Source organism: Takifugu flavidus, chromosome 12, assembly GCF_003711565.1.
Source record: "Takifugu flavidus isolate HTHZ2018 chromosome 12, ASM371156v2, whole genome shotgun sequence".
In the NCBI taxonomy this organism is placed as follows: Eukaryota; Metazoa; Chordata; class Actinopteri; order Tetraodontiformes; family Tetraodontidae; genus Takifugu; species Takifugu flavidus.
In genome coordinates, this window is record NC_079531.1 from 5075180 (window position 1) to 5092160 (window position 16981).

At 45.4% G+C, this 16981-nt stretch overlaps 1 protein-coding gene and 1 pseudogene across 4 annotated transcripts; both read right to left on the bottom strand.

The window, feature by feature from the left end:
• Nucleotides 1–5491: 5491 nt before the first annotated feature.
• Nucleotides 5492–9388, bottom strand: LOC130534540 (multidrug and toxin extrusion protein 1-like; annotated as a pseudogene).
• A 1119-nt stretch (nucleotides 9389–10507) lies between these two features.
• On the bottom strand, nucleotides 10508–15035 carry LOC130534541 (multidrug and toxin extrusion protein 1-like). 4 transcript variants are annotated; one of them, XM_057048738.1, is made up of 17 exons: nucleotides 14752–15034; nucleotides 13434–13535; nucleotides 13278–13346; nucleotides 13059–13207; nucleotides 12943–12985; nucleotides 12805–12849; nucleotides 12598–12695; nucleotides 12425–12522; nucleotides 12225–12338; nucleotides 12078–12145; nucleotides 11894–12002; nucleotides 11732–11807; nucleotides 11589–11658; nucleotides 11368–11500; nucleotides 11199–11293; nucleotides 11095–11128; nucleotides 10508–10953 (listed from the first exon to the last, which is right to left on the bottom strand). In XM_057048738.1, exons 1-17 carry the CDS (start codon nucleotides 14878–14880, stop codon nucleotides 10835–10837), a joined length of 1551 nt encoding a protein of 516 aa, XP_056904718.1. In that variant the 5' UTR covers nucleotides 14881–15034; the 3' UTR covers nucleotides 10508–10834. The 4 variants fall into 4 exon arrangements, with proteins under 4 accessions (XP_056904718.1, XP_056904717.1, XP_056904719.1 ...); XM_057048737.1 differs by having other exon boundaries at nucleotides 10508–10968; XM_057048739.1 differs by lacking the exon at nucleotides 14752–15034 and adding an exon at nucleotides 13937–14520 and having other exon boundaries at nucleotides 10508–10968.
• Between the last annotated feature and the right edge of the window lie 1946 nt (nucleotides 15036–16981).

Here is a 16981-nt window from a genome sequence, read left to right on the forward strand (position 1 = left end):
GGTGAAAATGGAATCTCATACAGTGGCAGTGTGAGTGGAAACGCATGGTTGTCATCAGAGAGGTGTCACAACCCTTGCCCCAGGCGGCATCTCTGGCGAGGAGAGTTCATGTCATGCCTCATGGAATCTATATAAAAGACCCAGGGACCGTGGGGATAGCCCAGGATTTTTTAACTTTTCTAATTAGCGTTTAGCTAACGAGCTAAAGGATAACCGTTTCAGTGCCTGGCTGCAAATCTATCAAGGAGCTGGAGGCTTACAGGGGTCTTACGAGCGTGCCTTTTTCTCAGGGCGCCAGCGGGACGTGATGTTTTCTACAACGCTCTACCTTGGCAGGGTTTTGGTGAAAGAGCGAATCAACACGATGAATTTGTAGGTGCAATCCTGTTGATTAAATTTGTGCGCAATCTGCCGTGCATGAGGATGACATTGACCTAATGTACCATCCCCTATAGCTTAGTGGCATTCATGGTTAATGGAGCAAAAATAAATAAAATTAAAAAAAAAAAACTCAGATGAAGTAGACATAGAACCTGAAATTGAAAAGCAGCCTTGCATGACTGCTGAAAATGTGTTTTATATTTAGATGTGTTCCTCTCCCTGACAGCAGCAACCATAACTGGAGAACCTTGTTTATTTAAGCTTTTTTTTTTTAATATGGTGTCGTGTTAATCTTGGTTTTTACCAGGCTAAATGAAGGAATAAAAGATAAAGGAACCCTCTCAACCCTTCACTGCTGCAGCCTGGCTGCATTTTTCCTGTATAGAATTGAATTTCCAAAAAGAAAGTGAACAAATACTCTAAATCTGCAGTCACGACGCAGGCAGGGGGGGCAGGGTCTGGATCTGCACATCCTGAGGATGACGGTCCCTCTGGTAGACCTGCGCTCTGCCTTCGATAACCTGATGGCAAACGGGTTTTCCTTAAAATGTCAGGAGGCATCGACTTTGTGTCTGAAGCAGAAATCAGAAATCGGTCCTTCCGGGCCAGCGCCTGGCCGGCGGGGTGGTTGCAGCCAGGTCGATGAGCAACATATGAGCAGCTGTACGTGCACAGATGTTTGAACATCCAGCTGCTGCTGTAAATTTGCAGTTACCTGCTGCCAATCATGGTCACAACGATGCCTCATGTCTTCTTTAGGTCCTTAAGGTCACAGCTGCATCCACAGGTTATGGTTTGGGACTAGCGTGCGCTACTACAGGTTTATGAAACACGCACCCTTGCCATCACCCCCCCCCCCCCCCCAATCCGACATGCCCTGGGTTTACCACACAGACATTCGGCAGGCAAGTCTTGCAGAGGGTGGGAATGATCCTCCAGCATGGCGTCATCATCCTGCTCATGCTCCTCCTACCCTGCTCATTAACTCTGAGGCCACCCTATTATACCTGGGCAAGGATCCTGAGGTCTTTTCCTCCAGACAAAAAATAAATCTCTGTCCAGTTTCCACTTTCAACGTGCGACCCAGAACTATCCATTTCTTGGACTTCAGAAGGGCCCAGTTGTACATTAGAGCATTTCCCCAGCTATTAAAGTAAGTCGTTGCACTTATCAACCCGCTAATTACACAAACTGTTACTGTCTCTTCCTTTGTGACCTTCAGGTGTTTTATCTGCAGAACCAGGTGCTGAACTTTGTTGAAGCTTTTCGATTATGAATTGTGCAAATTCCAAAAGGAGGCATAGAAATGGTGTCAACCCTGGCATCTTCTCAGACTGGGGGGGTTAATGTTAGATGTACCCTGCCACCCTGGCAGTCGTAGCAGAAGTTGCCACAAACGGATCTGGGTGTTATGTAAGTAACGATGGAGACTAAAAATGATAAAAATGACTGCGCCAGCCAACATCTCTCTGCTGCCTGCTTTTACTTGGTGGAAGACGCGTCACGCACCAACTTGGGGAGGCAGCAGATTCCCATCCTGTTTATTTAATTATTTATGCCACAGAAATTAACAGCGTATGGTAGCCCAGAAGGCTCAGTGCCTCCTAACCCTTTTGATTGAACTGGTACTCTGTCAGAAATTAGTCGGCCGTGATTTCGTTCTTAATTAACCATCCAGCAGGGGGTGCTGTTTTATTTATTTTCTATGCAAAATGCTGAAAAGTAAAGATGGACCATTGGATGCAAACAGGCACTTCTCATTTTCTCACAGGCAGGTCATCGGATCGGTGTCCAATGTTGTGACCACGCCAGGTCTCCTTTGATTCCATTTTCTTTGATTCCATTTTCTCTGCATGTGCGTCGTATGTTTCCCAAAACAGGTTGTCAAATATGTCGCATTCCTGATGCTCCTGTGCGTGTGCAAGGGCATCTTCCTGGGTGTCACCAACAGGAGATACAGGCTGAGGTTAATGTAACTGCATATTACCTCATCGGATTCAGACTGAGCCTTATTTTCATGTTTATTGGGGAACTGGGAGTTTTTGATGAGTCACCTGTTTCCCATAGCAACAATGCTGCATTCAGGTATAATAAAATAATATTATGTTGTCAGAGAATGCTGCTTTCCCCTTCGGTCGGGACTGCTTCTCAGGACGACCCCACCCCGCCTCCTCCTCATCATCGTCATCTCTAAAAAAAAGCTCAACTGGAAGACAGAAGGTTTTATTTCAACTGCTGAGGAAACTTTGGAAAACTCCCTGTCGGCATATTGGTAAGTGAAGAAGGAGCTGTTCTATTTTTGAATGTTTTCAGGCTGTGGGTGAAGCTCAGACAAGGCCACCTGCATCACTGCTGAGGACAGACACAAGAAACCAAACAACAAATCTTGGGAATGTAAGTTGTAGTTGTTTTTGTGGACAGTTTTGTCTGCGTAATGGTGCATTACATCTATCGCGGGACACTAAAAAGAGGTTTTCTATTGATCTCTGCAACCAGAACAGCAGAATTCTAAACGCTGCCTCTCCAATCGTTTCCAAACATAATATGAAACACACCCAGGGATCGTCCGGGTCACTGCCACGCTGCTGGGTCGGCCTGCGTTTCCCGGTGCCTTTGCCAGAAATGATGCATTTCGTGGGCCAATTTCTCTCCGGATCTGTCCAAACGGGGGATGCAAAACATTGCCTGAAGTGACGGGATGATGAAGGGAACGATTGATATAAAGCTGCTTGGTTTGATAAATGTTTAACTGCAGTCAGAAATAATGTATAGGCCTTGTTATGTAACCCTTAGGACCCTTCTCAATCTATCAATCAATCTTTATTTATATAGCGTCAAAATTGTTTCTAGGCGCTTTCCTGAATCCCAGGGCCTAACCCCAGACAAGCAACAGTGGCAAGGAAAAACTCCCCTTTAACAGGAAGAAACCTTGAGCAGGACCAGGCTCATATAGGGGGACCCTCCTGCTGATGGCCGGCTGGATAGAGAGAGAGACGAGAGGACAGAGAGAGAGAGAGAGAGAGAGAGGGAGAGAGAGGAGAGGAGAGGAGAGGAGAGGAGAGGAGAGAGGGAGGAGGGATAGGAGAGGAGAGGAGAGGAGAGAGACGAGACGAGACGAGACGAGACGAGACCGAGACGAGACGAGACGAGACGAGACGAGACGAGACGAGACGAGACGAGACCATGACCATGACCATGACCATGACCATGATACCATGACCATGACCCAGTGGGGTGACAGAGGCCTGTCAGGTCATCATGTTATGTTTCTGGACCCCGGCAGCCTTGGCCTATAACAGCACAGCTAAGATATTAACCTAACGATTATCATTAGTATGATAATTTGTCTGTCTATAATAGTAACTGGAACGACAGAATTAGTAACAATAAGCTTTTTCAAAGAGGTAGGTTTTAAGCCTAATCTTAAAAGTAGCGATGGAGTCAGCCTCCCGTAACTGGACAGGGAGCTGGTTCCATAGCAGGGGGGCCTGGTAGCTAAATGCTCGGCCCCCCATTCTACCCCTAGAAACTCTGGGAACCACAAGTAGACCAGCATTCTGAGAGCGGAGTGATCTATTGGGCTGGTAAGGTATCACTAGCTCCTCCAGGTAGGATGGAGCTAGGCTCTGAGGATCTTGTAGGTCAAAAGAAGGGTTTTAAAAATTATTCTAAATTTAACGGGCAGCCAATGAAGAGACACCATTACAGGAATTAAGCATTTTGGATTAGCTGGAGGCTTCTTAAAGAGTTATTTGGACACCCTGAGGGTGGGTGAATATTTACACATGAAGTGCCACAGAGTCTTTAATGGTGGATTCATAAATTCTTGCCTCTGCCCAAATGGTATTTTATTATGATCCCACCTGTAATAATTAGTTCCAATGTCCTGTCTCTCACTGGTGCCCTCTGTCACATGTTTTTTTAATGTTGGCTGAAGATGGCGAACCTGCTGGGAGGAGTGATCCATCAGCGGGGCATCATCATCGTGAGACCGACACTCTGTCAGTCCTGCCGGGGTGGTCTCATTAATGCTGAGGCACGTCCCTGTAAAACAAGCCTGACTGTCGTCGATGCTCCGCCTGCTTTTTTTCAGTTTGTTTTTTCAGTAAAACTCCAATAAAAACTCCTTCGGCTGCATGAATTATTTATTGTATTTTAAATGAAAAGAAATACATTTCCTAGCATGTCTTATTATGGCTGCACATAATCATTAGCCAGAGTAGCACAGGGCTAATATTCAGTGCATTCTTAACAGAGAAAGTTTGTGTCATTAAGAGACAACAACAATATTTGTGAAAAGCATGCTGCGGTCCTTTTTAATTTAATTGCTTATTTTATGCCACTTTTGGGAAATTTTCTCTTTTTCAATGCCAAAAAAGTTTGTTTTAGATCTGAGAATCAAATCTTGTTTATTGTCAGCATGTGCGTCAACTTTAAAGCTCATCATTCACCTGGTCTTAGCTGGTAATTGGTGACATTTAAAGGTTTTGCAGTGCTGGAATTTTCATCTTTACTGTCCTTTCTGCAAAAATAATTGTACTACCTCAGAAAAAAACGGAATATTGGGTTGACATACACATTCAGATCCTGAACTCGGCTTTGGCTGCCATCACAGCCTCCAGTCTTCTGCCACAAGGTCTCTGGTTGGGCCACTAGAGGACAGAGTTGTCTCTGGGACACTCCTGGTTTGTCAGAGGTCCTGAGGTTTTTATATTACTGACAAGACTATATGTGCATTGACTGCATATCTCTTTGTTTCAGTGTAAGTAAAAAGGCCCGACAACTGCGCCTGAAATGCCTGTTTCCACTGATAAAGGCAGGGAAATAGATACAGCAATGTAATGTGAAAGCAAAAGCACATCACCCAATTTCCCAATGGCCAAAGTTTTCCTTCCTTTTTTCGTCCAGCATCAACACTTTCCTGCCTCCTGCAGGCTCCAGACAATAAACGGAAGTCTTGCTCCCTCTATAGGTCGGTGTGGGGAATCACAGGAGTGGAACCAACCGGCTGTTTAGTTCATGCTCCTTGCATAATGCATGATTTGAATGTAATTGATGATATTCTCTACATTCCAGAGATAATTTATGGCAAAATAACTGAGCCTGATGGTTACAATGTCTCAATTCCCCATGGCAGCTTTATTTAATTATTATTAAGTTTCACATTCATTCAACAAGTTACATTTGGGAACACAAATTGCCGGGAACACAAATTGTCATGGTGGCATTGCAGTGACTCGGGGTGGACATATGACACTTGGCCACCACAGGGCTGATTCTGTGGTGGTGGACTCTCTCATGTCCTTGTCAGATGAGGAGACTGTTTTTTTCCCCCATGTTGCCAGACTCCAAGATTTGGTGGGATGTGCCTCATTCAAGACCATCAAAGCACTCTCCATCTTCAGGTAATGAGGTTCATTATGATCAGGTTTAAAATGATCCCAAAAGCCAGGATGAAGAGCATTAAAGCCAGAACCAGGCCCCTCCGCAGGACCAGAGACCTGTGGGACATCTGCTCCTGGTTTGGCATCACTGCTGCTTCTTCAGTCTCATCCAGATCCTGCGAGTCTTCAGAGTCATCCACTTTGGAAGTATAAACATCACTTTGAAGTAAAATTATAAACGGTGTGCTCTTTTTTTCTTTAAAACAAAGAAATAATTAATTTGTACTTTGTAAGTGACCCCTGATAAGCATGAAACAGCTTTAGTCGTTCAGATTTTCTTACTTGGTTCTGTGACGTTTCCCACTCTGATCTGAGCCTGGAAGAAAGTGTCTTACTTTTAAATTCCATTAAAAAAAACATATTCTCAATTTTCCCAAACTAACCTCTTCTGTAATTTTCTTCCAGTTCAGCCTCAACATATAGGACATCAGAAAGGAGGTCTGCAGGAACATGCAGGTGAGCAAACCTATCCACAACCCTGGAGGAGACGCAGAGGACGTTTGTGGGGGGAGTCAACTCGGGGACACAAGGGTTAAAAAAAACATCTCACCCGTGATTCCCAACTTGGCTGCAAACATCAGTGACGTCCCCATGGGTAAACCAAGTCCGTAATATCCCAAAATGTTGCAAATGGCTCCAACTTTCTGTTTACCTGCTCCTCTCATGATGCCCCCAACGGTGGCCTGGCCACACAAGCATCAGAGAGATGCTGTTGGCCTCGACAGACACAACAAATATTCTAAAAATAACTGCCGTTATCTGGTCGCTCACCGATATGGCATCGAAGATGATAAAGGGAGGGTAAAAACTGACGACCTCAGCAACCTTTTCCTGATTTGCCTGGGGGAAGGAAGAATGCTAAAACTCATCTTTAATCATCTCCAGAGCGCACCGTCGGGGGGGCTGTACTCACTCGTCATTTGTAAACAAGTAAGCGATGTAGTCCTTGGAGGCCCCGATGACTGTCGCCAAACATATGGAGATTGAGACTGAGGCAGAAAGTAGAATAAAATGTAGAAATGAAGCTCCCGCACTGACGAACGAACCGCCATGGCCCATTGTGAAGCGCACCCACCAGCACACAGCGTGGCAGATTTCGCCAACAGCCTGGCCTGCTCGGTGTTTTTGGCCCCCAATGAGTTTCCCACTCGGATGTTGCCGGCAATGCTGAAACCTGAAGGAAACTGATGAGACTGGAGCGTTAAAGCCTGCCTGTTACTGCCTGTGGCACAGGAAAAACTCACACGAGGGAAAATTACCACGATGGCTATGTTGGCTAGTTGAAATATGACCGACTGAGCTCCAAGTTCCACCTCGTTTATGATCCCTGTTGGTGATAAGAGAGGTGTCATTTCATGCAGGCATCTTTTTAAAAACACAAAGAGGACATGGGGGGAGGAGGGGTACCTGCCAGAAAGCCCCCAATCTCATAGGTCCACGACTCGACGCACATCATGGCCATACTAGAGATGGCCAAGTTGATGTAGGAGCCCCAGTCCTGGAGGCAAGCTTTGGACCAGCCTGGGTGGGGGGGGGGGTCAATCAATCCAGACTTTGTGACTCTTCAGTCATCATCGCCCACATTCCCTGGTGAATCTGCATGCTCACCTGCCCAGGTGGCCTTGTGAAGACCCTTCCAAATAATGTAACAATAGAGGATCATAGCCAGCGACGCCTGGGAGAGGGCGTTGGCGATGGCAGAACCCCTGCAAAACACAATTTACCAAAGATCGGCCAGGTGAGTTGAACCGCGGTGCTGCGAGTGAACCTGCAGATACTCACTCCAAGCCCATGTTTAACAGGAATATGAAAATGTAGTTGAGGAGAGCATTGATGAGGTTCACCACAAGTCCTGTGATGACCTCAGGCCAAATGATGCCCTGAGAAAGGGAAACGCTGTTACTCTTGAAGCTGATGCACGGTATTAAAATCAACAGCAGAGTATTTGCTCCTTGGTTGATCTATTTGTCCGTTAATAGTCCCAGTTACCTGGTTTTGCAGGTACTTTGTTTGCAAAGAATACATGAAAGTAGCCTGGTGTAAAGATGGGGAAAAGAGCAGCAGTAAAGCACCTGTAGGACAGTCCACACAGGGAATATCAGTACTCAGACATTTGACTGTACTCACAGGAAGCGCCGGCATGAAGATCTTCACGTACAACTGAGCCATCCTGAGGAGAACATCATTAACACAGGGGGGAAATGCATTTATGAAAGAAAGGACACGTTGCCGCGGCAACTGACCTGGCCACCTCCGGTTCTTGTTTGACCGCCAGCAGAATGACCTCTGTGTTGACGAGGATGGCCCAGCAGGGGCAACAGGCCAGCAGGAGGATGAGCACGCCCCGCTGCAGAATGGTGCCCACCCTCTGCAAGTTACAGCTCCCAAACGTCTGAAACCACAGCGGTTCCTTGTTTCGGAAACCCGGGGAAGCTTTTTAGACTTCGGTTTGAAACCCTACCTGAGATATCAACGTGTCGCAGGCCGATGACAGACCGAAGCCAACCGATATACCCGTGACATTGATTACCTGCCAATACAGAATAAAACCCGTACGTGCATGAACACAACCTGACAGAAAACACCAACTTATCCCTGGTGCCTTGGTTCTACTCACTGATATGGCCAAAGACACCGACGCCAGTTCCACCCTCCCCAGGTGGCCACAGAACACGGTGCTGACCAATCCCAATGACAAACTCATGAGCTGGCCAATAGTCTGTGGGGAGGCGAACAAGTTATCAGTGGCAGGAGCAGATAGGGAGCAGTTTATTGGTTGTCCTGTTGCAATTTTCTAAGAACTGGCACATTTGCTACATCATATTGATACCATAATGTCACTTTGTTGGTCAGTCTGCTGACTCATTCAGGCACATAGGCTCTGGAGAAGGCTCTCTGGCGACCTTTAGCGTTGCAAATGGTTACAAATGGTGACCCTGGTGCCCCTACTCCCAAACTTAGTTGACATCACCACCTCTAACATCATTTATGACTTGATTTTACAGCTGAATCATCCACAATCTTCATCAACACAAGCAAAGGTTGGCAAACGCCTCGGGACAGTCAGTTATAATAAATGTTCGAAGCGTTTTAATGTTAAAGGAGTACAAAAGCATGGGGGAGGGAAATGCCATCTCCTTTATCTGGCCTATTGTATTTTTAGATTTACGAGTTGATTGCACCCATAGCACTTTACAACTCCAACTCGTGTCACTGTCAGCAGGAAAGTCGAGGATTTCATGTTTGAACTTATCAATTTTACTCACGGCTGGTGTGGCCAGTCTGAACAGTTCTTTGAATTCTTGCTTGAAACCAACCGGCAGAAAGTTGCGCATCAACTTGATGAGAAAACAGTCCTTCCACGAAGTTGGTAAGGCGGTGGAATAAGTCGCCATCGGTTAAACGTCGGGTTCCGTGTCCAGCTGACGACTTCAAGCTCAACGTCGGACTGAGAATGAACAGACAGAATCACCTCTTACCTTAACAACAGTCACGTGGGGTGGCGGGGCGTCAAACAGTTTGAGTCACAGCGAAATATGTTGTTTGTGTAACCATAAGGACGCGAAATAACTGAATCCCTTTATTAACCCTTAAAAAGAATAATCATTCACAGCTGGAGTTTAAAAAAACAAAACCAAACAAAAAACCAAATCAAACCAAGTTGCGGTCAGTGTAAGTTGTAATCCAACCAGCAGATGGGGACATTTCACATCAAATAATTATGACTCGTTAGAACCACGTTCTTCACGACAAATTCTTTAAAATCAAACACGGAAGACTTTAACTTAATACTACCAACTTAAACTGAGGCTTGGTACATTGTGTCTTGCTATATATAGATTTTTATTTCATCTTAAGCACAATGTCACTTTTAAAATAATAAGGACTACACCATAACCTATGGGGTTCTCTATATGTTTCCTAATGATTAAAGCAATTATAAAGACTGAGGTTGGAGCTTTCTTGTCCATCGAAAACGTCTGCCCACAGTTCTGAACTAACAGTGCATTAACATATGAAAATGTGTTGCATAACAGGCTTTAAAAGGGAAGCAAGCTCACCCCATGTTGCAGCAATCTGAGCAACATCAATGTTGCCTGTAAGGAAATGCATTAAATCTGACCACTTTACAGCACACACAGCAACATGTTCTTGCTTTGTTGGGATGGCGGTCAGTCCGGTTCAAGTCAGGTCTCTGGTTGGGCCACTAGAGGACAGAGTTGTCTCTGGGACACTCCTGGTTTGTCAGAGGTCCTGAGGTTTTTATATTACCGACAAGACTACTGTATATGTGCATTGACTGCATATCTCTTTGTTTCAGTGTAAGTAAAAAGGCCTGACAACTGCGCCTGAAATGCCTGTTTCCACTGATGAAGGCAGGGAAATAGATACACCAATGTAATGTGAAAGCAAAAGCACACCACCCAATTTCCCATTGGCCAATGTTTTCCCTCCTTTTTTCGTCCAGAATCAACACACTTTCCTGCCTCCTGCAGGCTCCAGACAATAAACGGATGTCTTGCTCCCTCTATAGGCCGGTGTATGGAATCACAGGAGTGGAACCAACCGGCTGTTTAGTTTATGTTCCTTGTATAATGCATGATTTGAATGTAATTGATGATATTCTCTACATTCCAGAGATAATTTATGGCAAAATAACCGAGCCTGATGGTTACAATGTCTCAATTCTACCATGGCAGCTTTATTTAATTATTATTAAGTTTCACATTTATTCAACAAGTTACATTTGGGAACACAAATTGCCATGGTGGCATGGCAGTGACTCGGGGTGGACATATGACACTTGGCCACCACAGGGCTGATTCTGTGGTGGTGGACTCTCTCATGTCCTTGTCAGACGAGGAGACTGTTTTTTTCCCCATGTTGCCAGAGACCAAGATTTGGTGGGATGTGCCTCATTCAAGACCATCAAAGCACTCTCCATCTTCAGGTAATGAGGTTCATTATGATCAGGTTTAAAATGATCCCAAAAGCCAGGATGAAGAGCATTAAAACCAGAACCAGCCCCTCCGCAGGACCAGAGACCTGTGGGACATCTGCTCCCGGTTTGGCATCAATGCTGCTTCTTCAGTCTCATCCAGATCCTGCGAGTCTTCAGAGTCATCCACTTTGGATGACATCACTTTTTTGAAGCAAAATTATAAATATTGTGAGCTTTTTTTATTTAAAACAAAGATATAATTAATTTGTACTTTGTAAGTGACCCCTGATAAGCATGAAACAGCTTTAGTCGTTCAGATTTTCTTACTTGGTTCTGTGACGTTTCCCACTCTGATCTGAGCCTGGAAGAAAGTGTCTTACTTTTAAATTCCATTTTTTTAAAAAACATGTTCTCAATTTTCCCAAACTAACCTCTTCTGTAATTTTCTTCCAGTTCAGCCTCAACATATAGGACATCAGAAAGGAGGTCTGCAGGAACATGCAGGTGAGCAAACCTATCCACAACCCTGGAGGAGACGCAGAGGACGTTTGTGGGGGGAGTCGACTCGGGGACACAAGGGTTAAAAAAAAACCATCTCACCCGTGATTCCCAACTTGGCTGCAAACATCAGTGACGTCCCCATGGGTAAACCAAGTCCGTAATATCCCAAAATGTTGCAAATGGCTCCAACTTTCTGTTTACCTGCTCCTCTCATGATGCCCCCAACGGTGGCCTGGCCACACAAGCATCAGAGAGATGCTGTTGGCCTCGACGGAAACAACAAATATTCTAAAAATAACTGCCGTTATCTGGTCACTCACCGATATGGCATCGAAGATGATAAAGGGAGGGTATAAACTGGCGACATCGGCAGCCCTTTTAACGATTTGCCTGGGGGGAGGAAGAATGCTAAAACTCAGCTTTAATCATCTCCAGAGCGCACTGTCGGGGGGGCTGTACTCACTCGTCATTTGTAAACAAGTAAGCGATGTAGTCCTTGGAGGCCCCGATGACTGTCGCCAAACATATGGAGATTGAGACTGAGGCAGAAAGTAGAATAAAATGAAGAAATGAAGCTCCCGCACTGACGAACGAACGGCCATGGCCCATTGTGAAGCGCACCCACCAGCACACAGCGTGGCAGATTTCGCCGACAGCCTGGCCTGCTCGGTGTTTTTTGCCCCCAATGAGTTTCCCACTCGGATGTTGCCGGCAATGCTGAAACCTGAAGGAAACTGATGAGACTGGAGCGTTAAAGCCTGCCTGTTACTGCCTGTGGCACAGGAAAAACTCGCACGAGGGGAAATTACCACGATGGCTATGTTGGATAGTTGAAATATGACCGACTGAGCTCCAAGTTCCACCTCGTTTATGATCCCTGTTGGTGATAAGAGAGGCGTCATTTCATGCAGGCATCTTTTTAAAAACACAAAGAGGACATGGGGGGAGGAGGGTACCTGCCAGAAAGCCCCCAATCTCAAGGGTCCACCACTCAATGCAGATCGTGGCCATACTGGAGATGGCCAAGTTGATGTAGGAGCCCCAGTCCTGGAGGCAAGCTTTGGACCAGCCTGGGTGGGAGGGGGGTCAATAAATCCAGACTTTGTGACTCTTTAATCATCATCACCCACATTCCCTGGTGAATCTGCATGCTCACCTGCCCAGGTGGCCTTGTGAAGACCCTTCCAAATAATGTAACAATACAGGATCGTAGCCAGCGACGCCTGGGAGAGGGAATTGGCGATGGCGGAACCCCTGCAAATTTTTTTTACCAAAGATCAGCCAGGTGAGTCGAATTGCGGTGCTGCGAGTGAACCTGCAGATACTCACGCCAAGCCCATGTTTAATAGGAATATGAAAATGTAGTTGAGGAGAGCATTGATGAGGTTCACCACAAGTCCTGTGATGACCTCAGGCCAAATGATGCCCTGAGAAAGGGAAACGCTGTTACTCTTGAAGCTGATGCACGGTATTAAAATCAGCAGCAGAGTATTTGCTCCTTGGTTGATCTATTTGCCCGTTAATAGTCCCAGTTACCTGGTTTTGCAGATACTTTGTTTGCAAAGAATACATGAAAGTAGCCTGGAGTAAAGATGGGGAAAAGAGCCGCAGTAAAGCACCTGTAGGACAGTCCACACAGGGAATATCAGTACTCAGACATTTGACTGTACTCACAGGAAGCGCCGGCATGAAGATCTTCACGTACAACTGAGCCATCCTGAGGAGAACATCATCAACACAGGGGGGAAATGCATTTAAGAAAGAAAGGACGCGTTGCCGCGGCAACTGACCTGGCCACCTCCGGTTCTTGTCTGACTGCCAGCAGAATGACCTCTGTGTTGACGAGGATGGCCCAGCAGGGGCAACAGGCCAGCAGGAGGATGAGCACGCCCCGCTGCAGAATGGTGCCCACCCTCTGCACGTTGCGGCTCCCGAACGTCTGAAACCACAGCGGTTCCATTGTTTCAGAAACCCGGGGAAGCTTTTTAGACTTCGGTTTGAAACCCTACCTGAGATATCAACGTGTCGCAGGCCGACGACAGACCGAAGCCAACCGATATACCCGTGACATTGATTACCTGCCAATACAGAATAAAACCCGTACATGCATCAACACAACCTGACAGAAAACACCAACTTATCCCTGATGCCTTGGTTCTACTCACTGATATGGCCAAAGACACCGACGCCAGTTCCACCCTCCCCAGGTGGCCACAGAACACAGTGCTGACCAATCCCAATGACAAACTCATGAGCTCGGCAATAGTCTGTGGGGAGGCGAACAAGTTATCAGTGGCAGGAGCAGATAGGGAGCAGTTTATTGGTTGTCCTGTTCCAATTTTTTAAGAAGTGGCACATTTGCTACATCATATTGATACCATAATATCACTTTGTTGGTCAGTCTGCTGACTCATTCAGGCACATAGGCTCTGGAGAAGGCTCTCTGGTGACCTTTAGCGTTGCCAATGGTTACCAATGGTGACCCTGGTGCCCCTACTCCCAAACTAAGTTGACATCACCACCTCTAACATCATTTATGACTTTTGATTTTACAGCTGAATCCACCACAGTCTTAATCGACACGCACAAAGGTAGGCAAACGCCTCGGGACAGTCAGTTATAATAACTGTTCCGTGTGTTTTAATGTTAAAGTAGTACAAATATGTACCAAAGCATGGGGGAGGGAAATGCCATCTCCTTTATCTGGCGTGTTGTGTTTTTAGATTTACGAGTTGATCACACCCATAGCACATTACACCTCAGTGATGTGCGGTCTGGCCAAAAAAAGAAAAAAGAAAGTGTACATGAATAAATCATGGTGCATACATGAATAAATCATGGTATGTACATGTGTAAATCATGGTATGTACATGTGTAAATCATGCAGTCAGCATGATCCAATCCTAACTGGGTTGCATGTCATGTGCCAGTTTTTGTTCCTCAGCATATCGCTAATGTGAACTTTACAGAAATAGTTGTTATACACCATGACTTTCTGCAGTCTTTTATGCATGTGTGAGAACTATTCCTGCTGATCACATAATAAAGTGCAGAGAAGTCAGCAGGTGATTCAGGCAGCACTCTGCCTTAACTCAAGGGGGCGTACGCAAGCTTGAAGAACCAGAATTTAAAGTTTGAAAAATAACAGAATTTTTTACTGTTGGTCAAAATTAAATTTGTGCTGCACACATCTCTGCACTTTAATTTGTTTACAGTATATGTGAATTTCTTGAAACACAAGATTCATAGCTATAAAATAAAGTTCTTTATTGTACAAATATGTTCCTGTGTGTTTGTGTTGGTTTGTTAGTGTAATTGAAAGAGGAATGCTGATGGGATATGAAGCATTATCAGTAGTTGTATGCTGTTGGAAGAATGGTGAAATTAGATGCTTTTTTCAGTTCTTGTATTACACCTTCAACTCGTGTCACTGTCAGCAGGAAAGTCGAGGATTTTATGTTTGAATTTATCAATCTTACTCACGGCAGGTGCGGCCAGTCTGAACAGTTCTTTGAATTCTTGCTTGAAACCAACCGGCGGAAAGTTGCGCATCAACTTGATGAGAAAACAGTCCTTCCACGAAGGAGGTAAGGCGGCGGTAGACGTCGCCATCGGTTAAACGTCGGGTTCGGTGTCAGCTGGCGAATTCAAGCTCAACATCGGACTGAGAATGAACAGACGGAATCAGCTCTTATCTTAAAAAGAGTCACGTGTAGCGGCGGGGCGTCATTCACAGCTGGAGTTTTTGCCACACTCAATTTGTTCTTTTCTACTCAATTGCGGTCAGTTTAAGTTGTCATCCAACCAGCAGATGGCGACATTTCGCATCAAATAATTATCACCGTCGTCAGAATTACGTTCTTCGCGACAAATTCTTTAAAATCAAACACGGAGGGCTTTAACTTAATACTACCAAGTTAAACTGAGGCTTGGTACATTGTGTCTTGCTATATAGATTTGTATTTCATCTTAGTGTAACAGGGCCTTTGTGTCATAATATGTTATGGGGCTTTTAATTACACAAAATATGGTCTATACAGAATTTCCGGTGTCCTGCATTTCTTCTTCTGTGGTGTCCCCTATAAAAGTGATGGTGATCCTTCCGCCTCTCCCCTTTTGCAATATACTCTTGTGGGAGAGGTGGGTATCTCATTTTCCATCACATCAATTCGGATTAGTTACGTTTGGTCCTCTGTTCATACATTTATGTATTCTAATTGATTGTTTAATGTGTTTGTTTATTCATGTTATAAATACAGTAGAACATACCAGCACTTAAATATGAAGTTTAAACAGTTTCGACCGTTAGCTTACTTGCCATGACGAGTTTCGCTAATGTACGTCTTCCCGCCTTGTGTGTGTCTAGGAACTGAAGCGGGCTGTTAACTGTTTATTCGTATTTTTATTTGTTGCTGTCAGAATAAAAAGAGAATCCTGGACACGAGAGTCTCATTAAAACACAACGCAGAGTTCCACCAGTTAAACTTGGTGCCATTCGACCCGTCCGGACTCTGGCTGCGCCCGCTGTGTACCGTCGCGGGATTCTCCGTGAGGCTACGCCGCGGTGCCCTGGTCGCTGACTCACAGGTGTCTCACGTACTGACAGCCGGTCCGTATGGAGTGAACTGTACTGTTTTTGATCGTCAGTGGGTCATCTTTTTTTTTTCTTTTTTTTTTCTTCTTCTGACTACATGTTTATTACACTGATTACACGTATGTTGTTCATGTTATCCATTTTGGGGCTTATTACAAAGTGATTGGGCCTGCCTTAGCATTTTCATTCAGTCATTTATTTTCACACTGTTCCTTTTGGGCTATTTTAGCCCCCCATTTGTGTCTCGTATTATGTCTGAGCTACATAAGATGGTGGTATGTAATGTGGTGGCACTTTTGGTTTGGGGAGGGGTCAGTCATGTTTTACATTTGGGAGGGGGAGGCCAGTAGCCCCCTGTAACTTTGACTGTACTGTTGACCAGTTAAACATGAACCCACCGTTAGTCCCTGCTGCTAGCTCAACTCCTGTTGATGTCCAGTCTCCACCTACTCAGGTCATTACTACAGAGGCGCTTAGCGCTATGATTACAGGTTTAGCACAACAAATTGGTGAGAATATTACTGCTAACTTCCATGCTATGCACCAGCCTACACTCACCCAGTCACATCTCACACATAGCCAGCCTTCCAGCCATGTTGATACATCCCAGCTCAAGGTGGTTGTCCAGTCTGATACCAAAGCACCTCCCTATTTCAAGGGTGACCCGACAGATGTGTTCTCTGTTCAAGAATGGGTGGACATGATGAGATGTTATCTGTCCCAGCAGAACTATGACACACCTAACGGAAAGTTTAACCTTTTACTGTCGAGACTAAGTGGCAAAGCTATGGATGTGGTAAAAGTGTCACTACGCTGCCGCCATGACTTATGTGGTGATGAGTTGATTGATGCTGTGTTCGAAGTCCTGAAGCACAATTTCGGTGAGCTGCCGTGTTCCAATCTGCCGATGAGGGACTTCTACAACACGGTGCCAAGAGTAGGTGAGGGTGCTATGGATTATTGGATTCGCCTAAACAAGGCCATTGATGCAGCTGATGAGTGCCTTCGCAGGTGAGGCAGGCAGGTGGAAGACCCCAGTGTGGAAGTTGTCATGATGTTCATTTCTCACTGTCCTGACCTCACCTTTGCCTTGTCATTCAAACTCAAGCCTCCTGAAGA